Source organism: Diabrotica virgifera, chromosome 5, assembly GCF_917563875.1.
Source record: "Diabrotica virgifera virgifera chromosome 5, PGI_DIABVI_V3a".
NCBI lineage: Eukaryota > Metazoa > Arthropoda > Insecta > Coleoptera > Chrysomelidae > Diabrotica > Diabrotica virgifera.
In genome coordinates this window covers 211,861,677-211,884,688 of record NC_065447.1, presented here as the reverse complement: position 1 = coordinate 211,884,688, position 23,012 = coordinate 211,861,677, and the positions used below count along the sequence as shown (strand labels likewise).

Genomic DNA, 23,012 nt, shown 5'->3' with positions numbered 1-23,012 from the left:
GATATTTTTAAATATGAGACAATAATCCAACCGAACTACTGAACAAAAAGATGAAGTTAGTTAGAAAGATATGCATGCCCTGAATCCGCAACTCCAAGCTGCAAATCAAATACATAGTTAATCAAACCTTGGTCGAGGCCTATCCGTCAACCTGTTGCTGCCCAACCGCTCCCTGAACGGTGAACTCGATCCGATCGTCTGAAAATGATAGCATGTTTATGGGGGTTTCTCATAATGCTATTTAATCCTGTATGTAGAAGAATGTTTTCCAAATATAGACAAACCTCTGTTATAATAATATTGTTTTAATACTATTTAATTTTGATATGAGAGTCTAGAGTAAAATTCACACTGATTGTGCAGTAAGGCTAAGATAGGGTAATGAGTAATGAGGTAATGTTTTTCTTATGAAGAATAAATACACAGGGTTATCAGCTTTCACCAGCTGTTGATTACTTACTCAAGAGCATTGCGATTATTTGACTCTTCCCGGTTTTTAATTTTCTTTGAAGTACCTTCAAGATTTTATTAGCCTGTATCGTTTGTGTACTTCTTGATTCTTCTTCTTCCTCAGATGCCATCTCCACGACCGAGGTCGGCAATCATAATAGCTTTTCGGACTTTGGAGCTCTGAAAAGTTCATTTTCTTTTATTTATTCTCTACTTGTGTTTATATTCTCTTTTATATTTTTTCTCCGTTTCATTAGAGTTTTGTTTCACTGCTGAATTTATCTTCGTTCTTTAATTTTGGACAATGTTTCTTTTACCTTTCTCGAATAGCTTAGGTACTTAATGCATTCATTAAGAACATTATTTATATCTTTAGTAGAAGGTGTCTGTTCGAACTTTTATTCAAACATTTTAAAAATTATTGAAATATTTTTAATTCAGACAAGTTTAAGTTAATCTTTGAAATGCAACACTGTCAACAATGTAAATATCTAAGGATAAAAGTGTGTTAGTTTTAATGTGTGTGCCTAAAAGACATGTGTTTAGAAAAGACTCTCGAATACAGGGCAACCCGCCCTTTTTAAGTCAGTGATCATCGTCATCTCAGACGGTCAAGATGCAAGTTGGATGAGCCACTCCAGCGCACCCTTGCGCTGCCGAGACTCAGCCAACATCCCGTTGGACCACTCAGTGCAGTGTCAAGTCAAGTATGATCCCAGCCAGACGGTCAACAAGCAACTTCTCTATTGCGTCTCCGCTGTTGCCGTCCTACACTCAGCAGTTTGTTCTCAAGCAAGATCCAGGCAACATCCCGGTGCAACTGGAGGGACATTTCAGTCGATCTCTTGCTCGCAGCTCTAAAAAGTGTGAGCAAGCAGCTGGCAAAGATCGTTCATTGTTGGTATACAATTAATCAATAGAAAGTTTGTTAGTAGTACTCCTTGTGTACACAAATGGTCAGAAGTTGCATCACCTTTGGTAGCAGTTTTCCAAGACAACCAACCCCACGGATGCCACATCGTCTCCACAGTTCACATGCATAGACATTTTGAAAGACTCACTGTAACTCATAAGTACTTGTAGCTACTAGTAGTTTTTGTTTTTATAGCGTTGTTGTTCCTTTTGATTTCCTAGTTTTATTTCTTGCTCTATTTGTATGTCTCTACTGTCAATAAATCGTTAGTACTATTTGTAGAAGCTCCTTGAATCGTAGTGTTTTAAACCTCTCCCATTTGTATTACAGGTAAATAGCCTCAGATTTTGTTTACAACCAGCATCCTATATTAGTAATACAGTCTCTCTCCCTTTGTTATGACGTTCTTTATGTGCGTCCTATTGTTATGTTGTGATATTATTATCAAAACAGTGTCCTTGTATTTGATTTTAATTTGGTCTTAACGTCTTGTTGATATATTTCGACGTCACTGGATTATGTCCATGTGTATATTTCATTTTTTCTCAATAATCAATATCTTTCCTTATCTAGACATATTTTAACTTTAGCGCGTACCACTCGATTATCGCTACCCGTATAGAATTTGTTTAGGACAGTCACATCTTGGACGATTTCTCTTTTATTGCTAATTATGTAGTCTATTTCGTTTTTGGTTTTGCTATCCGTGCTTTACAAAGTCATCTTCTTTGCTGTTTTTGTGGAAAAAGCTGTTCATTTGGAATAAGTTACTCTGAAGAAGAAAACCAACCAGAGTTTCTCCTCTTGCGTTGGTCTGACCCGAATTTTCCTATATATGTTTCTTTAACACATGTTCTACTGCCAGTTCTAGCATTAAAATCACCTTCTTCTTGTAGTTCCTTCTCCTATCGGAGGTTGGCTATCATCACAGCTATCAGTACCTTATTGGCGGCTGCTCTGAAAAGATCTACAGAGCTACAACTATACCACTATCTTAAGTTTCTCAGCCAGGAAATTCTTCTTCTACCTATAGATCTTTTATCCTTTATTTTACCTTGCATTATGAGCCTTAATATCTCATATTTCGCACCTCTGGTAACGTGGCCTAAATATTCTAGCTTTCTTGTTTTGATGTTCTTTATCACCTCGCAATCCTTTTGCAGCCTTCTTAACACTTCTGCATTTGTAACTCGTTGGATCCATGGTATTTTCAAAATCCTTCTATAGCAACACATTTCAAAGGCTTCCAACTTCTTTATATTTTCTACTTTTAGTGTCCAGCTTTCCACTCCATACAACAAAGTCGAGAACACGTAGCATCTTAAGGCTCTTATCCTCAGCTCCAGACGAAGGTCTCGATTAACAAACATCTTTTTCATTTTCATGCTTGTCTTGCAATTTCAATGTGTGTCCTGATTTCTCTGCCCTGGTCATTGTTTTCATTTACCCAGGTTCCCAGATATTTGTAGTTATTTACTCTTTTTACTTGTTTTCCCTCGATATCCAACCTTCCTACTGTATGTTGCTTAGAAATAATCATGAACTTGGTTTTCTTAACGTTCATTTGTAGTCCATAGTCCATACTGACTTGATGTAATCTATTTACTAATAGTTGCAGTGCATCTAGACTGTCTGCAAAAATAGCGGTGTCGTCTGCGAATCTTATGTTGTTCAAGATTTTTCCGTTTATTGATATACCCCGTTCTTCCTCTGATATTGCTTCCTTAAAAATAGCTTCGCTGTACAGATTGAATAACAATGGAGACAACACGCAACCCAGTCTAACACCTCTCTTGATTTTTATGGCCGCTGTTTCGACATTTTCGATTTTAACCGTTGCTTTTTGATTCCAGTACAGATTGACAATAACCCGTATATCTCGACTGTCCACATTCTTCTCTTTTAAAAGTTTTATGAGTTTCTGATGTACTCTATCAAAAGCCTTTTGATAATAATCTGTAAAGCAGACATGGAGATCTTGGTTCATATCTAGTCGTCTTTGCGCGAGAACGTTAAAAGCGAACAGAGCCTCTCTCGTTCCTAGTCCTCCTCTGAAACCAAACTGGGTGTCACCTATATCTTCCTCTATTTTTGTTGAACAGATCTAAAAGTATATGCAGTGTTTCTTCGTCACCACATACATACTATAATATATTGCGTAGGTGTTTCGTTTAGCGCTATTGTTATTTCATCGTAAAACTCCTCAACTTCCTCGTCTGAACGAGATAAGCTTGGGTGTAAACCTAAATAATCTTTATACTATATCTTTTGTTAAGTTTTAAGATTAAATAAGCAACTTAACTTGAAATTCGTTTGACGGATGTCATGTTGTGGACAAATACCGTTCGCTGAGGTATCTTCATTTCTATGTGGTAAAGAAGTTGACCTGATTTGAGAGTGTTCAAACTTTCTCAGTTTCTTTTGATTTCACTTACTCCTATTATGTCCCAGTTAATGTTATTTCGTTGTTTACTTTTCGTATGTTACTTTCTATTTCTGTAAATCTTTCTTCTGATAAGAGGCTTCTAGCGTTATATGCTGCTACTTGCAAAGAGATAGGCTTTTGATTCTTCTGATGTTATTTCTACTTTTATTCGGCTAATTTTTTCATCCCTCAGAATCCTTGAGGTTGACTTCTTTCGAGGAATCTAAAGAATATGAAAAGGAAAAAAACTAGATCCTAAAATACTTTCTGGGTGCTACTTTTTACGTTATTTAGTCTTGCCTACTGGTGAAAGAGTAATGATACCCAAAATTTTTAAATATAGATATATAACAGAAGCTTGTGTTTTAGTTTTATTTCTCGTTATGTTCGGTTTTATATTGAAAATATACATACTGGCCCTTCTACAAGAGTAAGGAAATAGCTAGAAAGGTAAATAAATTCTAAATAAAATATTGTCGTCAACTAAATAGGAAAATTATACTTGATTAAATGAAATTAATATAGGAGATACAAATATACCTGATTTGTCATAAACCACAATTTTGCGCCACAAACCTTTATAAGTATTTTTATATGTTCTAATTATAGAGGTGTAAGAAAACTTGATATACCCTATTCCACGAACATACGCCTGTTTTGGATTACTTCGACAACGAATATTTTACTGTGCAAAATAAGAATAACGAAAGTAAATTGCAAATTACATTGTTGTTTATTGGAATAATTATTAGCACCATTTACTTTCGTACTTCTTATGTTGCACAGTGAAATATTCGTTGTCGAAGTAATCCAAAACAGGCGTATGTTCGTGGAATGGCCCATATATTAAATAACATTATCCTGTCTTATATTCTTATCGATCCAAATAATAATCTAACACTTCCATAAAATTGTTGAAAGCAAAAAATATAACGTCGCCAGATGTCATTAGGTTTGTTCTAGCAAATAGTCAAACTAGTCAAAAACCGTCAGCAAACAGTTGGTCAGTGAGAAAACATAATATGTACAGTCACCAGTGCTATCCCCTCTTCTAGCGCTGGTCCACTATTCGCTGATGGCTTCAAACCGTTTGAAACTGATGCTAGAACAAACCTAATATCTCCGAAGGAATAAGTTTGATAAATCGAGTGTTTTGTACCAAAAGGAAAATTGATGATTGCCACATTGCCAGTTTATGACATATTTGGTTACTGATGACTTGCAGTAACTTTAGCACATGGGACATTAAGCTAGTGGTGTGGTTATCGCTGCATTCTATTGCGTTTGTCTTTTTGGGAAGACAAATAAAGACAAGATTTTCTTCTTGGGAAGACAAATAAAGATCGACGTTAACCAGTATTTGGGTAATAGGTACGCCTGAGTTGTAAACTTGGTTCCAGAGTGTCACTGAAACATCAATGTGCTTCCCATCTATAATGTTTAGTGTTTCGATAGGAAGCACGTCAGGTCCAATTCTCTTACCACTATTCACTGTTTTTAATGCGTGTAATATTTCTTTTTTTGTATTTTTCTGAAGTAAGTTCTATGTGTTCCAGAACAAATCTTTCATCATCGGACAGTTCATTTATATATTCTGCCCAGTTTTGCACTTTGCTACAGTTCATATGCAGTTCGTGTTGGAGGGATGCTTAGTTGGGGGGCCGCTATACCACCGATGTATTATTGGTTTTACCACTACGTATATTATAAATCCAAAAACACATGTCTGGTTTTAAACCCCACATTTTTTCATGAGAGCGTCTGGCTTAAAATAGTCACTGCTCTCTTGGTTAGTGGTTCAATCCTCTAATTTATGATTCCTTTCAATTGTTAAATAAAGATGGACATCAAGACAGAAATAATTGAATCTTCTTCTTGAAGTGCCTATCTGTTTCGGATGTTGGTGATCATCATGGCAATCTGTACTTTGCACACTGCTGCTCCAAAATGATTTGTGGTTGTTGTGTAGAACCACGTACGTAGATTTTTCAGCCAGGAAATCCTTCGCCTTCCTGGTCCTCGATTTCCTTCAAACAATTGAATACTCTATATTATGTATAAAATAGACAAATCAAGTACATTTTAAACGAAATCATTGCACTAAATGATACTACAGTAGAGAATGGTTGAAATAACAACTATGCAACACTATTTTAAGCTATTTTTCATCTAGCAAACAAAACAAATACGATTTTTGTCTACCACTGTAATATCACCTTTAAAAATTACAGCTAAAATAGAACAGGTACAGACATATAGTGCGAGTAGAAAACATAAGTAAAAAATGGCAAGTAAAGCAAATAAAGAATCTGAAAAAATAAAGCAGAATCTAAAGAAATAGCAGCTTGTTCGATGAAAATAATGAATAGTACTAGGCAAATAACTAAAATATCTAAAAATAGTGCTAAAATTCTAAATAAATGGTTAGTCACTTCTACCAAAAAATACATTAAACATGGTATTTGCGTTAAGTGTTTGCGTGTCAAATTGAAAGTTCTTGTTCTACAAATATCAATCGATGTGGCTACACTACGGTGAAAAATAGAAAACTCCAAATATCCGACTTGATTGTGATTGAACTGAGAGAATATAACTTTTTTTTAATTATAAACAAGTGGAAGCTGTTATGCACTATTTTTTCTTTTCCCTTTTTTACCTACAATGTTCTGTTTGTATCTATTTGTTTTTTAGAAAATGTTTTACTGTCAGAGTGCTCATCTACTAGAAACAAGTTTGGAAGAAACACTTTGTTGAGATCAGCATTGGAAGAAGCGTCATAATCGATATAATAAGCGACTCTGTCAAAATAATTATTAAATACTTACTTAATCCAGAGCTCGTCTACCTTTCGGTGTGAGTTACCATAAAATTATAAATAACTGAAAAAATACTTAATTTCGGGTTTAATTTGCAAAACTTTTCTGATTATAAACATTTGTTAATTTAGAAAATCTTTTTTTAAAGAACAAGTATTTCCAAGAAAGTCGTCTGTTGAACGTTTTCATCTACAACGCGTAGTTTTTTCACAGTGTTGGAATGAATAAAAAAGTCGCCTTTTTAGCTAAAATGTTATGGCAGGGGAGTCCAAGCAAGTCCGTAAAAAAATCTGTCCTTGGAAAACTCTAAAATGTTAGATTAAGACAGGTAAGTTAAAGTACATGAAGAACAGTGTATATTTCAAAAATCTGACGATTTGAGCGGGGTGTGTTACAAAGTTTCACAAAAAAGCGAATATTTCGCGAAATTAACATCAAATCGAAAAACTGAAAAATACGTGTTCAATATTTTTGAAAAAATCTGTCGAATGATACCAAACACGACCCCCACGGAAAGATCTGGGGGGTACCTTTAAAATTAAAAATAGGAACCCCGCGATATTTCGCGAAATGAATATCAGATTGAAAAACTGAAAAATAAGTGTTCAATATTTTTCAAAAATCTATCGAATGACACTTAACACGACTCAACAAGGAGTTGGGGGGGGGGGGGGGTACTTTAAAATCTTAAATAGCAACCCCCTGCCAGTGTAACAAAAAGGAACTTCTGTTGGAGTGATATACTCCAACAGAAGTAATGAAAAAGAAAGAAACTAAGTAATAAAAAGGAAGAGAGAGTAGGGTGTATAAAGCCAGTGTAACAAAAATAAGAAAACTTCTGTTGGAGTGAAAGTAAAAAGAAAGATATAGGTACTCCAACAGAAGTAAGGAAAAAATAAAGAAAAGACTAGATAGTTGAATACTGAAGAAAGGGGGATTAGAAGGGATAGAAGTAAAGTGGGAAGAGACAGAGGCAAACTGAATAGAGTTGGCTAGCAAGAGATGCAAGAAAACCACTTGACACTCAAGGATGGATACGGCTCGTTTGCATGCCTGTCGAAGAACAGTAGCTCTATATAGATAGTAATGATGACTAAAAGATGAAATAATAAAATAAGAATAATGTACTGAAAATGAATGGAGATGAATAATGACTAAAAACGAACAAAATAAATAAAACTAACTAATCACGGGCGCCATGAAAATGATCTTCGATCATTTTCCCAGGTATCTTACACTGCTTTCAAATATTAAATATATTGAACCTGTAATAATGAACATAAAGGAATAATAAAATAATTGATATACAAAATAAATACATATTTATTAAAAATAACTACTAGATTTTTGACAATCTCTGAGTTACACAAAGTGTATATCATGTGACTCTAAAATGACATAAGTTATACAAAAAGTCATCTCTAAGATAACAACAATAATGTTATCTGTTACAAAATTACAGGTATTAGTACCTCTTACTTACATATAGGGTACAAAATTACATAAGTCTTCTACCAAATGGTTATAGTACGCTTGCTACGTACAACTAAAGGAAACTGACAAAGATGAAAATACTACAAATAAATAGGCCCAAGCCTCACTAAGGGAAAATACAATAATGAAGTAAGTAAGTTAAGTATAAATAGAAATGAAGTTGAGATAAATACCGGCGATGACCTAAATTAACCGAACAAATGGAATAAAGCGAATAACAGTAAAATATTTGGGAAACAAGCTAGTAATATTAAAAAAATAAATTTACCCGAATTACATAAACCAATATCAAAACAATAATAAAGTATTAAAAACCTAATTTTCTCTAGGCTTATTCCTGTGCCTTATTCCATTTTTTTTATTGCAGAATTGGATTCCATACGTAAAAATAAATAACTTTTATTCGAGACATTTTTTCGAATTATGGATAGATGGCGCTATAATCAGAAAAGGCGATTTTTGGGAATGGAAAATGAAATAAAAAAATTGAAAATCCCCACTAAAATGGAAAACTTAACTTTTTTGGTATAATGACTTATTCTTCACCCCCAATAAGTCACCATGACACTTTAGTAACTGCAAATTTAGCATTCAAGGCTCCCCTACTATTAACAAAAACCATGACTCAGTAAAAATTTCTATACCAACGAGATGGTGCGCATTTTCTATTGACTTCACTCAGATATTCCAGTTGAAGCATTGCGCCCAGTAATTTTTCGATTTTTAAATTCTTCGTTTCTTGGGGTATAAACAAATAGACAAAAAAAAAAGAAATAATAATGCTACACTAAACCACTTAGTCCTGGATCCCGCGTACAAAAAAAGTTTATTAATAGCAAGCTGAAAATTTGTTAATACCTTAACGGTGTCTAGTCGGAAAAATTTTGATGTATGGGAACACTGGAACAGGGGAAGTCTTAATTGTGGAACAGTTTAAACGTTTGGAACGTCAGCCAACGAAAACGTTCCATGTATTTTGTCGGACAAAACTTCCAATTGATTTGTTACCGTTTCATTAAACTCTCATGCAAAAATCAGACCAACTGGGCATTTAATGAGTGGAACACGAAGAACATGTCAAATGACAGGAATCAAGTTGGTTAGTAATAGCAGTCTGATTTTTGAATGAGAGTTTAATGAAAGGGTAGCAAATCATTTGGATGTTCTGTCCGACAAAATACATGGGACGTTTTCGTAATCTGACGTTCCAAATTTTTAAACTGTTCCACAATTAAAACTTCACCTGTTCCAGTGTTCCCGTATATCAAAGTATGTCAAGACTAGACACCGTTAAGCTATTAACAAATTTTCAGCTTGCTATTAATCAACTTTTTTTTCATACGCGGGATCCAGGTCTAACTGGAATATCATTCAATCGAATAAGGTAATCTAGTACTTTTATGATATATTTAATTCAATATCCTAAATAAACAATCAAATCTGAATATTTGGTGGTCTAGATACTACTTAGTGAAATAATTATTAAGTTAGTTAAATATTATTAGTAACAATTATTTAAAACCTACAGTTGTATCTTGTATATATCTTGATTCCTTGAAAATAACATAAATATTAACAAGGTTCTTCATTAAATCTGATATGTATATAAAAAAAGAGCATGGTACTTGGTGAGTACCGACAGAAGTGAATACTGCTTCTAGCGTTATTACTATACATGTGGGTTAATGAAATTGTATGTCTGCTTATTACTGAATTGTTAATATTTTTTTCTATTCTCATACTATAATATATCAATTATGATCTCACTACCTGTATTATAATGAACTTCACAGATTTTCATTAAGATACAGATTTTTAACCAATAGAATCGCGATATGGCATTCGCGATAAAGGTGGTACCATAGAGTTATATATTAGCATAGAGAGAGTATCATTCAGAGCAAAGTGACGACACCATCTTTTTTATTTTGATTAGTGCTGTTTCACTCTTACGCATAGTAAAGCTGCTACAGTTGTTCTCCTCTTCCGTGCCTATATTCACACTGAATGTCATCATAGATTTTCGATACAATGTGTTAGAAAGAGATGCAGCAAACCAGTCCATGAGATCTTGTCGTCAGGAAGCGCAGAAGGTAGGCTCCCTCTATGTTAATATATACCTCTATGGGTGGTACACGCGCAGTGACCAATGGCGAGCCAAATACCTACGCTTTGACAGTTCTCAATAGGGCTTTTCATTCACAGTCATTTGTTTCGAGCTTCTGTCATGTGTCACATAATTTTAATATATCTACGTCATACGTTACTGGTATTTTACAATGATACAAACCAAAGACGTATGACGTAGATATATTAATATTATGTGACACATGACATAATCTCGAAACAAATGACAATCGATGAAAAGCCCTATATGTAAACAAACCGTCAAACTGACAAACTACTGAATTTATTTGTGTTACAAAATTAATAAATTTGAATATATTTTTTGTTGTGAATGATCATAGAAAAAATAGTATATACAACTTACATTTAATTATCATTATGAAGCTCGCACTCTACACGAAACTTGCCGCATTGGGCTCGTTTCGTAACCCTCATACTCGCTTCATAATGACCATCATTAAATACTCGTTGCATAATATACTATTTTATAATACACCACACATTCAAATTCTTTAAAATTTAAAAAATCTTAATTTTTTTCTTTAAAATTTTTTTTTGTTTAAATATTGACTATGAGCACGTATGCTTGGTTGTAAAGTAATTTCCAGCCACTGCCAGTCAGTAAAAAAAAACAAAAATTTCTCCTCGGCTAGGAATTGAACTCCAGTCATTTGTCTGAATAGTAAACAAAGTAAATAGGTGTGAAGATAGCCACGTTTTGGTGACGTCAATCCAAAAGGGTATAATATACAGTATGTCCCTGTAAGTTGCAACCATATGGAAATTATTATTAATTTTACGAAAAAAAGTTATTCTTCATAAAAAACTCTGAATGGTCTAAAACCTATGATTCAACTATCAGATATTAAATTTAATGAATATTATACGAGGTATGTCAAAAAATATGAATTTCGCTCAAGAGTAAAGTAGCTTTATTTTTCACAATATTGAAAATTGATATTATGAAAAGTTGTTTGGAATTAAGAACTACATTCTAATACGCAATTACATCCTTTTAATTAAAAAAAAAATTTGAAAATTTTTCTTAAATTATGGATAACCAACATTATTTTCAGTTATTTCAATTATTATGATTATTTCATTCATAGAAGATTCTGAACAATAGAAAGCTACATAAATTTAAATTAAATCGATAATTTTTGATAATTTCTTGTCGTCAAGTATATTACGTCAGATGCCCTTCGTTGCTACGAAAAAATACATTCAGTGACATTAATGACAACTAATGTTTTAAAAATTATAAAAGTGATGACTTTCAACCGTCAAATTAATATTTATAACAACTGTGTGTTTAATTGTACTAATTTGTACTTACATAAATAAATTACAATAAAAATTTGATGTTGAACAGTTTTATTCAAGAAATAATCGCAACAAATTGCACTCGATCTCTAAAATTAATATAGAATTTTTGCCCTCGTGACACTTTGACATAAATTAAAACTGTCAAAGTGTCACTCGGGAAAAATTCAATAATTTTAGAGCTCTTGTGCAATTACTACTGATAACTCTTTTATTATTAATTTTACGAAAAAAAGTTATTCCTTATAAAATGTTCTGTATGGTCTAGATAGAACCTAATATAAAACCATCTTATATCAAATTTATTTAATTTTATACGAGGTATGTCAAAAAATATGAACTTCACTCAAGAGTAAATAAAATACCTTTATTTTTCACAATATCGAAAATTGTGATTATGAAAAGTTGTTTAGAATTAAAAACTATATTCCAATATGTAATCACATCCTCCTAATTGAAATTTTCTGAACTATAAAGGTACTTTCCTCTTGAAATTCATATTTTTTGACATACCTCGTATAAAACTGATAAAATTTGATGTGTATTAGACCATACAGAACATTTTATAAAGAATAACTTTTTTTTAGTAATATTAATAACAAAAGAGTTATCATAATTGAAATAACTGAAAATAATGTTGGTTATCCATAATTTAAGAAAAATTTTCAAGGTGTCTCAAATTTCCTAAACCTGTTGTCCGATTTGAGTGATTTTTGAAGTGAAAACTTCTTTAGGGACGTTGTGCACTTTTTGGATAGGAGAAAAAGCACTGAATTGGGGACCGTCATCGCGACCGTCATTGCGACCGTCATCGCTTATGCTATATATAATGTATATATACATGTGTATATATACATTGTGTAGAGGTATTTAAATTTAAAATAAATGTAAAACATATTTTAAGATGGGGAAAAAGGATTTATTTCGCGACCGTCATCTCTTCGCCTAAATAAATTTTGTACGTATATACTATTGTGTTTTCAATTTATCAATCAAAAGCAAAATGAAAATTAAATTAAATTTTTTTTTAAATAACGCGGGCACATAAATTTGATACACCCTGTATATTGATCTGTAAATATTTATTAGAATTTAGTTTGGATGTAAGTGGATTTCTCTTTTAATGAGTTTTCCGATGAACCATTAAAGACTTTTGTGAATAATTAAAGTGAAAAGGACGATATATTTAGGTTTAAAATGGAAAAAGATTGTTTACTACGGAAACTATAGAATCCACAGCTAGATGTAATTATCATTTCCGAGAAAAGTGGTTTTAAAAGAAAGTTTGGAATTTAATATCTTTGTTTCAACACGAGTAAATGTTTTATAGTTCCCCGAAAGTAATTAGGATGGTCGGAATAATTTTGAAAAAGACTGTTTGTTTGTCGAATGGAAAAGATTGTTTATGATTCTTGGCAAGTTGGAAGGGGAAAAGTGGTTTGAATGATTGAGAGAGTTTGAAAAAGAAGTCATTATGTTTTTGGCATCGCTGAGGAGCAGTTCGACGTTTTCGTGGATAGATAGTTAGCAGATACCAGTGGCTGTTTGATAGTGGAGAATAGTGTTGAAAAGTGGAACGAGAGACAGATCAAATTGAGACGAAATACCTCTTTGATTCTGTATTATTGCGAGAAGGAGAGCAGAGAATTTTTGGAGTTTTGTTTGAATCGAGTACGTGTCAAAAGAGGCCCGGCTTGTTGGAGAATTGGTGCTGGTATGCTGATAGTTTTGAAGCTGGAGAACGGAGAGGGCTTTGATGAGTAGCCTTTAACATAGTCAACGAGGTAGAGCTGTTTTGGGTCACGAGAAGACATCAGAGTGAGTGAAGCAAAAGGTCAGTCAATTTATGTGAAAGAGATTTTTATGTTCGGAAACTAAATTTTTGAGTAAAAAGCATATGAATTAAAATTCCAATATTTCAAAAAGTAAATAGTAAATATAGGTAATCTTGCGAATACATAAATTTGTTTTGTTTAGTTTGTTTTACCACAGTCATCGGGAACAAACCGATAAATTGTTTTTTTTAACTATAATAATATTTAAGTGGTAAAAATTTCATTCGGACACCTGTGTCCACAGGTTTTAGATTTGATAGATTTTAGAGTATTGATTTTGATAAATAAAAGACAATTCTGTATGTTTATTTTAATATTTTGCTTTATTTCTTTTCCCTATTTTATCCCGATTAGGATCAACTAAGAGATACTTAATCCACGAGAGAAGATAAGTATAACGTGAGATAATTTAGATTTTTTTTATCGTATAAAAAGGCACCCTGAGATTTTTTATTCATTTTTTATGTATGATTTGCGACAATTAAATAATTAATCAGATAAATAATAATTAATATAAAATTAATAAGAAGCAGATCATAACAATACATTATGTGTATGTATATATAAATTCTATAGAAGTATTTAAATTTAAAATAGTAAATGTAAAACCTATTTTTGGATGGGGAAAAAGGATTTATTTGGCCACCGTCATCGCGACCGTCATCTCTTCGGCGAAATAAATTTTGTACGTATGTATATTATGCGTATGTATATATAAATTGTATAGAAACATTTAAATTTAAAATAAATGTAAAACCTATTTTTGGATGGGGAAAAAGGATTTTTTGGCGACCGTCATCTCCTCGGCGAAATAAATTTTGTACGTATATTTATTGTGTGTATGTATATAAATTGTATAGAAGTGTTAAAATTTAAAATAAATGTATTTTAGAATGGGAAGAAAGAATTAATTTAGCGACTGTCATCGCGACCGTCATCGCTTCAACGAAATAAATTTTGTACGTATATTATTATAATGTACGTATAATTATGGTAATATTATTGAACTAAAAACTTCTTTAAGGACGTTGTGCACTTTTTAGATTGGAAAAAAGCATTGAATTCGCGACCGTCATCGCTTCGGCGAAATAAATTTTGTACGTATACATAATAAATATATTATTATGTGTATGTATACATAAATAGTTTAGAAGGCACGCAACGCGTATATAATATTGGTATAACACCTATTTTTGGATGGGGATAAAGAATTGATTTCGCGACCGTCATCGTTAAGTCGAAATAAATTTTGCATGTATGTATATTATCTTCTTCTTCAGCCTGTTTACATCCACTCCGGGACAAAGGCCTCCCCATGAGTTCTCCATTCTTCTCTGTTTTGTGCTATTTGGTGCCAGTTTCTCCAAATTTTTTCTTTGATGTCGTCTAGCCATCGTTTTTGTGGTCTTCCTCTACTACGACTGTGCTCGCGTGGTCTCCAATGTACAATGTTTCTCGTCCACGTTTCGATGTTTTGTCGTGCCACGTGTCCTACCCAGGTCCGTTTCATTTGCATTTCAATTCTTCCAATTACATATTCCACTTTTGTCCTGCTTCGCACGTCCTCATTTTGTATATGTTCCCTCAGAGATCTGTGTCGTTCTCAATCTATTGGCTATGATACCTCTGTAAGTGTCATCGTCTCCATTCAATACGTCATAATGGTAGAATACAACTGCTGAATACCCTTTTCTTTAGATTTATTGGTATTTTTTTGTTCTTCAACACATCACTGAGTCTTACTATACTGCTGCTCAAGTCATTCGGATTATTTTAGTTATTTCTGCCGTTTGATTCTGTTTGCCTAGTTTGATCGTGTGACCTAGGTATACTTTTCAACACTTTCGATATCACTTCCATCTAAGTCGATTGTGATATATTGATTTGTCATCACTTTTGTTTTATTTGTTTTTGTTCTCTGTCTAACTTCTCTCTCCGTTCTTATTTTGCTTGTTGTTAGACCTTCTGATACATTTATTTGCATAGTTGCATTGTCGTATCTGTATTTGAGGAGTATTCTATATCTAGAATCAATCCTTGCGTTATTCATTTCTTCTAATACGGCCCAGAGTTCTATGGAATCGAATGCCTTATTGTAATCCACAAATACCAAACGAAAAGGTTCATTGTATTCGTTGCACTTTTCGATAAGTGTCGTTATTGTCTGTAGGTGTTCTATGGTACTATGTCAACAGGCTGGTAACTATCGAATTTATTTGATAGCCTATTAGTAATTATTTTGGTAAGCATTCTGTACGGATGTGGCAACAGGCTTATTGGTTTGAAATTTTCGCGTTTGTGGTACCTACATATTAGGTGTATGTATATATAAATAGTATAGAATGCACGCAACGCGTGTATAATATAGGTATATAACTTCTTTTTGGATTGAGAAAAAGCACTGAATTCGCGACCGTCATCGCTACGGCGAGATATTAATACCTAACTTATATACTATAGGTTAAATTGCGTATGTATAAGTTCAAACGAAGTTATAATGGTTGGAGGATAGATAGAGCGTGTACCCGAAGGATCTTGCGAAGCAAGCGCATACGGCGCCACACGGTCCCTACTGCAATCATTATAAGTGATTAGGGTTTAAAGTATTTTTGAAGTGAAAACTTCTGTAGCGATTTTGTACACTTTCTGGATGGGGAAAAAGCATTGAATTCGTGACCGTCATCGCTTCGCCGAAATAAATTCTGTACGTTTATGTATTATGTGTATGTATATATAAATAGTATAGGATGCACTCAATGGGTATATAATGTAGGTATATCAATTCTCTTTGGATGGGGAAACAGCATTGAACTCGCGATCGTTTTCGACACGGCAGATATTAGTAATTTATATACTATACTATAGGTTGAATTGCGTATAAGTTCGACCGAAGTTATAATGGTTGGAGGAGCGATAGAGTGTGTACCCGAAGAGGCTTGCTTCGTAAGAAGTTTTCACTTCTGTCGGCACTCCCACGAGTGCCCTAATTTTTTTTAGTATGTTATAGCCTTATTATTTAAGAAAATCGATGTAATAATATTGTTGCTAGACAGGAAAATGTCATTTTATACCGGGTGTAGCAATCATACTGTGTTTTTTTCTTAAAGTTCGGAACACCCTGTGGAATATTCTAGCATATATAAAATATTTAAATTAAAACTCAATTGTAGCCTTAGGCTTTCTTAACATTTTATTTTTTTATTCATTCGCTTATGTTCGATAATAAAAGATATATGTACTTTTATATTACAAATGAGGTATGTTATTTGGTTTTGATCAATATCATTCCAAATCTCGAGAGCTACTGTTTCTACCTCTTGTAAGGTTCTAGGAGGTGGCAAACGCTGTCGTAGTCTTCTGTCAATTATGTGCTACAAATTTTCGATGCGGTTAAGATCTGGACTATACGATGGCCAATTCAAAGTCCGAAGATTTAGCTGTAGTAAATATTCGGTTACGTTCGTGAACGTGAGCTCTTGCATTATCGTGCATTAGCAAAAAATTGTTACCAGTATAAGGAGCAGATAGCATGGTAGCTAAGCTCTTCGCTATGCAAGATCACTGCTTGAATACACTCATCGCGTTCCATTTCCACAAAACAACAAAGAAATACGGACTTAATTGAAACTTTATACAGACTAAATAATACATTTTCACAACAAACCAGACACTTTCTGACTCTTACCAATTAGACATCCATTAAATTGTTAATTTCTCATAGTCTACTTTAGACTTGTTTCTGAGCAGAAAAAGAGGATTTATTGATGAAAATCATCGCTAGTTGTTAACGTGCCTAACTTTTTTATTATCCAACATAAGCAAATGAACCAAAAAAGAAAATGTTAATAAAGCTTAAGACTACAATTTAGTTATAATTTCAATATTTTATGTATGCTACAATATTCCACAGGGTCTTCCAAACTTTAAGGAAAAAACACAGTATGATTGTTACACACGGTATAAAATGACATTTACCTGCCTGGCAACATTATTATTACAGCGATATTATTAAAGAATAAGGCTAGAACATACTAAAAAATCACTCAAATCGGACAAGAGGTTTGGGAAATTCGAGGCATCTAACGTGTATAATTCATCGAGTGAGTCGATTATTTTGCTCTAAAGTGTAGTTAGAAGGATGTAATTGCATATTAGAATATAATTCTTAATTCCAAACAACTTTTCATAATAACAATTTTCAATATTATGAAAAATAAAGCTACTTTACTCTTGAGAGAAATTCATATTTTTTGACATACCTCGTATAATATTCATAAAATTTAATATATGATGGTTGAATCTTAGGTTTTCGACCATGCAGAGCTTTTTATGAAGAATAACTTTTTTTTCGTAAAATTAATAATAAAAAAGTTTTCCATATCGTTCCAACCTACAGGGACATACTGTATGTTTTGTATAAGTTATAAGTTCGTACGTAAAAAAACAATTGAGCGAATATTTCTGCTATCAATTCTCTGATTACGTAACATTTTTTAGACGAAGCTTTTATACTGGCGTTTTATCAATTTTTGTAGCGTCACGAAATAGTTGGAAGAGTCCATTTGTGTGACAAGGTGAGCCCGTTATATAAAATGTAAAGTTTTTCAGTTTTATTAAAATCTATAACAAGAATTTTAATTAACAGCGGTTTTATATACTTTCGAATTTACAGAAAATTGTTAAAATAAAAAATAATAAAATTACTTTATTCAATTTTTAAAATATTATTTTAAATTTAAAAATACAGAAAACATAGGTAGTGTGTATCTGAGTGCTAGTCTACAGTACCGCTTACTGTACGACTTTTTTTTCTATTTTAATATATAGTCCTGTCGCCAGGGGAGGTACAACGGCCTCGTTAATTCAGATGGACTTACCCAAGTTTTTTTTATGTATTTTGACCCGTAGAACACGAATTTTTTGGGTAACAGTTGATCCGGATGTCGATAAGATTGTTATAGACCAAGAACTTGAGGAATCAAATAACAGCGATTTTTGGCAAAACAAAACAATATTTTGTATTTTTTGGGTCATTTTAAGCAAAAAATATTTCTACAAGTTTTTTAGTAGGATGCACAGTTTTCGAGATAAACGCGGTTGAACTTTCAAAAAATCGAAAAACTGCAATTTTTAAACCCGAATAACTTTTGATTAAAAAATAAAATAGCAATTCTGCTTAGCGCCTTTGAAAGTTCAAGTCAAATTATGTCGGTTTTGATTATTTGCATTGCTAAAAATTTATTGTGTTATTGTTAAACAAAGCTACAAACAACTAGTGCGTGAGTGATGTTTCTATGATTTCTCATTTAAAATCGAACGAGTAGGTAGAATAGGTACTAGTGCAATCAAGACTATTTCTACGTTACATGCGGTAAAACGCATGTAAAAGCACGGGAAACCCTACGTGTTTATAGCTTTGTTAAACAATAAAAAAATAAATTTTTACCAATGCAAATAATCAAAACCGATATAATTTGACTTAAACTTTCAAATGCGGTAAGCAGACTTGCTATTTTATATTTTAATCAAAAGTTATTCGGGTTCAGAAATTGCAATTTTTCGATTTTTTTAAAGTTCAACCGCGTTTATCTCGAAAACTGTGCATCCTACGAAAAAACTTGTAGAAATATTTTTTACTTAAAATGGCCCAAAAAATACAAAATATTGTTTTGTTTTGCCAAAAATCGCTGTTATTTGATTCCTCAAGTTCTTGGTCTATAACAATCTTATCGACATCCGGATCAACTGTTACCCAAAAAATTCGTGTTCTACGGGTCAAAATACATAAAAAAAACTTGAGTAAGTCCATCTGAATTAACGAGGCCGTTGTACCCCCCCTGGCGACAGGACTAATAGTTTCAAGTATTTTTTCTCAGTCTTAATTCGTAATCTAAAGTAACACTAAATATTTTCAATAATTTTTCTAAAGAACCTCGTTTATATTGTATAAGTTTACTGATTTTCATCAAACAGAAATAAATAAGAGAAGTAGTAGAGTGAAAGCCAGAGGCTATTGCTTGTGCTTGCCAGAATTCACAAAGATAACATTCATGATAAATTTATACCTGAAAATTGCTCATACTGTTACGCCTAGGTTGGGCCAGTGGAGGAATGCTAGATATATTCAGTGACATCTACAACATGCAAGAACAATAGTAGAAGCAGCTAAAACATGCAAATTATGAAAATACTACTTATTTAAGACGTTTTCGTTCTGATCTCGATTATTATACCTGATATATTTTATTTATTATTAAATATATAAACAATAAATATACCCATTTTAGTTACTGAAAATTAGCACACTACTATTCTTGGTTAGTATGTTTTGTTATTTATCTTGTTATTTACGATTTTACATACCACATAATTTAAATATATCACATATTTATGCTTATCGAATAATTCTTCTAGTTTCGTTCAGTAACCGAGTTTTTCCTATATTATAGCCGCCCAATAAATATTAAAGATTACTACCATACGCCGAAGAAATAGTTGGTGACTAAAGCAAGAATCATATTATCATGCCCGCACCGTTCCGGCACGTAGCGTTTCGTTTCCGAAAAATATTGATTTTAATGGTTTTAAATACGAACAATTCATACTGTCCGGAGCGTATAGTATCAGACAACTCTTTGTAAAATCAGGTTTTTTGGAGACTACGCTACGTGCCGGAACGGTGCGGGCATGATAATATGATTCTTGCTGACTAACAGTGTGGTTTCCGATGTGTGGTGGTCATTGCCGATGACGTAGATGCAGTGGCACAATCAACATTAGAAGTTAAGGATATTTTATCGAGCTTTGAAGAAGTTCATTAAATATCAGTCTAAAAATAAATGAAGACAAAAGAATACATTGTTGCTTCAAAACAAGAACGACGGCAAATAAAGCAAAATATTACTATAAACAATCATAACTTCAAAGTGGTTATAAAATTTAAATATCAATGAGCAACAATCACTAATGACAACAAAATATAACGAGAAGTTGAAACGCGAATAATGGCAGGACACAGATCTTTCTTTGCAATGCAACATCTAATGAAGGTCAAAACTTTTCTCACGAGGTGCAAAAATACGGAAATATAAGACCGTAATACGACCAGCAGTCACATATGGAAGCGAAACATGAAGGCTAACAAAAAGTGAAGTAAATAAATTACTGGTCTGGGAACGTAAAATCCTTTGAATGATATAAATATGGCCCTTGCAGAGACAGCGTGACAAACGAATGGAGGCGCAGATACAATAACGAGTTAGTCTCTCTTCGGAAAGAAAAATCTAGTCAGATACATACAAATGCCAATAGACTCAGATGGGCAGCGCATGTGATACGCTGTAACGAAAATCCCTTTATATAAACAATGTCTTTTGGGAAAGACCAGATGTGGACCAAGAGCTAGCAACGTCGGAAACAAAAATTATTTTAAGACAACTGGTTCTTTAATATATTATTCCCCATGCTTCCTCGAACACCGTACCGGCCATCTGGCTGCTGATACACGTTGCGTTCATTACTGCGCAGCACATTTGTACAGCTAAACATATCGAATTTAAAATTACTGTAAGACGAAAAATTATTTTGTCATTACTTTTTAAACATTATTAGAAATATGAACTGCCAGACATTTTTATGGTTTAAAAAGTAATGACAAAAAAATGTTTCCTGCTAAAATAATTTAAATTCAATATACAGGGTGATTGATGAGTGTTATAAAGCTCAGTAGATCCACTATAGTAATAGATAGCAATAAAAGTTGATAACAAAAATTGTAGCCAACTTTTAACTTTACATTACGAAATTAGTTAGAATGTTACAGGGTGTTCGATAACATAGTGGCAAACCAAACTTATGTTTTTTTAAATGGAACACCCTATATCTTATTTTATATTCGAAATTCTCTTACTTTCCCATCACAAAAATATAAAGGTTTGTTATTTAATATAGGGCTTTTACAAAGTTTAACCATTTTTTATGAAAAACGTAACAGGTTCAGCTCCCTGTATAAATAAAAATAAGCACAACAGCAATGGTTTATTGGTGCTATATTTTGTTGTTGATTGTCAAAATTTATAAAAATGGTTGATATTGCTAATTTTCCTTATATGGAATACAGGGAGAGTCAAAACGCAAGTACATTCTTTTCTCAGAAATTTTAAATGGAACACCCTGTATTTTATATCACCATCGAAAAGTATCATTACCGTACTTTAGTTTTTGTACAATATTCCCTATGCCCAAATTTGTTAGTTTTCGAGATATTTTCATTTTTCAGAGCAGGTTATTAATTAAGGTGTTCTATTTCAAATTATGAGAAAATAATGTACATAGGTACTTGAGTTTTGACTCATCCTGTATTCGATATAAAGAAAATTAGCAATATCAACCATTTTTATAAATTTTGACAATAAACAAAAAAATATGACACCAATAGACCATTGCTGTTGTGCTTATTTTTATTTATACAGTGAGCTGAACTTATTACGATTTTCGAATATTGGTTATAACTTTGTAAATACCCTGTATAACATAACAAACCTTTATATTTTTGTGATGGGGAAGTTAACAGGATTTCGAATATAAAATAAAATATAGGGTGTTCCAGTTAAAAAAGTTTGGTCTGCCACTATGATATCGAACACCCTGTAACATTCTAACTAATTTTGTAATGTGAAGCTCAAAGTTGGCTACAAGTTTTGTTATTAACTTTTATTGTTATCTATTACTATAGCGGATCTACTAAGCTTTATCACACTAATCAATCACCCTGATTTTCTATTTACCTGTACAGGTGTGCTGCGCAGTAATGAACGCAACCTGTATCAGCAGCCAGATGGCCGGTACGGTGTTCGAGGAAGCATAGGGAACAATATATGAAAGAATCAGCTGTCTTAAAATAGTTTCTGGAAAACGGTGCTAGCTCTTAGACCAATGGGATAAGGTCTGTAGGACGGCCTAGAAGAAGGTGGAAAGATGCAGTCAGAGAAGATCTGGAGAAAATGGAAGTGAGACAATGGGAAATGGTGACACAGGACCGACAAAAATGAAAGGCAATAGTAAACGCGGCAAAGCCTCATGAATAGTTGTAACGCCATTAATGATGATGATGAATAAATATTAAATAGCACAAGATACTAAATGTATCTTGTGCTAGTTTAGGCTGAAAAAGAATTTCTCCTACAACTAACAGCTGAAAATTATCTCCAATAGAAAGTTCTGCTAAAACGTAAAAATAAATAAAAACGCGGTGCATTATGTTGTGCAATCAAATTAAGTGTCTTTTATTTAGCAGTTCTTCTCTTTTATACTTTCATATTTAAAAATTCAAATAATTTCTATGTTTAGTTTTTAAATTTAAAATTCCCTATAACTATGTCTGATAAGTAACAGAAGAAAATATTAGACTTCCTCTGAATACACGTTGAAGGGGTGAGTAGGTATATAGCGTCTTGTTTCACTCCCTTTTTATATTTATTTCATCCGATAGTTCTTGTTCAACAATCCTTATTCTTATGTATGTATAAGTATTACTATAGAAGTGAGGGCATGCCTAAATGCCGACTACTAAAGATAAGCTGGGTTGACACAGCACAACTATACTCCGTCTAATATACTTACCATTGCAC

General features: G+C 32.8%; 1 protein-coding gene across 5 annotated transcripts in view; it reads right to left on the bottom strand.

Moving 5' to 3' along the window:
- The window catches only part of LOC126884592 (GATOR complex protein Iml1), a 196,087-nt gene that overhangs the window by 33,317 nt on the left and 139,758 nt on the right, over positions 1 to 23,012 (bottom strand). For 2 of the 5 annotated variants that reach the window (XM_050650584.1, XM_050650585.1), the window contains 2 exons: positions 19,449 to 19,517; positions 128 to 198 (listed from right to left, as the gene is read on the bottom strand). The exons of 1 other annotated variant lie outside the window; for it this stretch is intronic. In XM_050650584.1, coding sequence (XP_050506541.1) covers positions 128 to 198; positions 19,449 to 19,517 — 140 coding nt within the window. The remainder of the gene's footprint in view (positions 1 to 127; positions 199 to 19,448; positions 19,518 to 23,012) is intronic. 2 more of the 5 variants (XM_050650586.1, XM_050650587.1) reach the window with 2 other exon arrangements.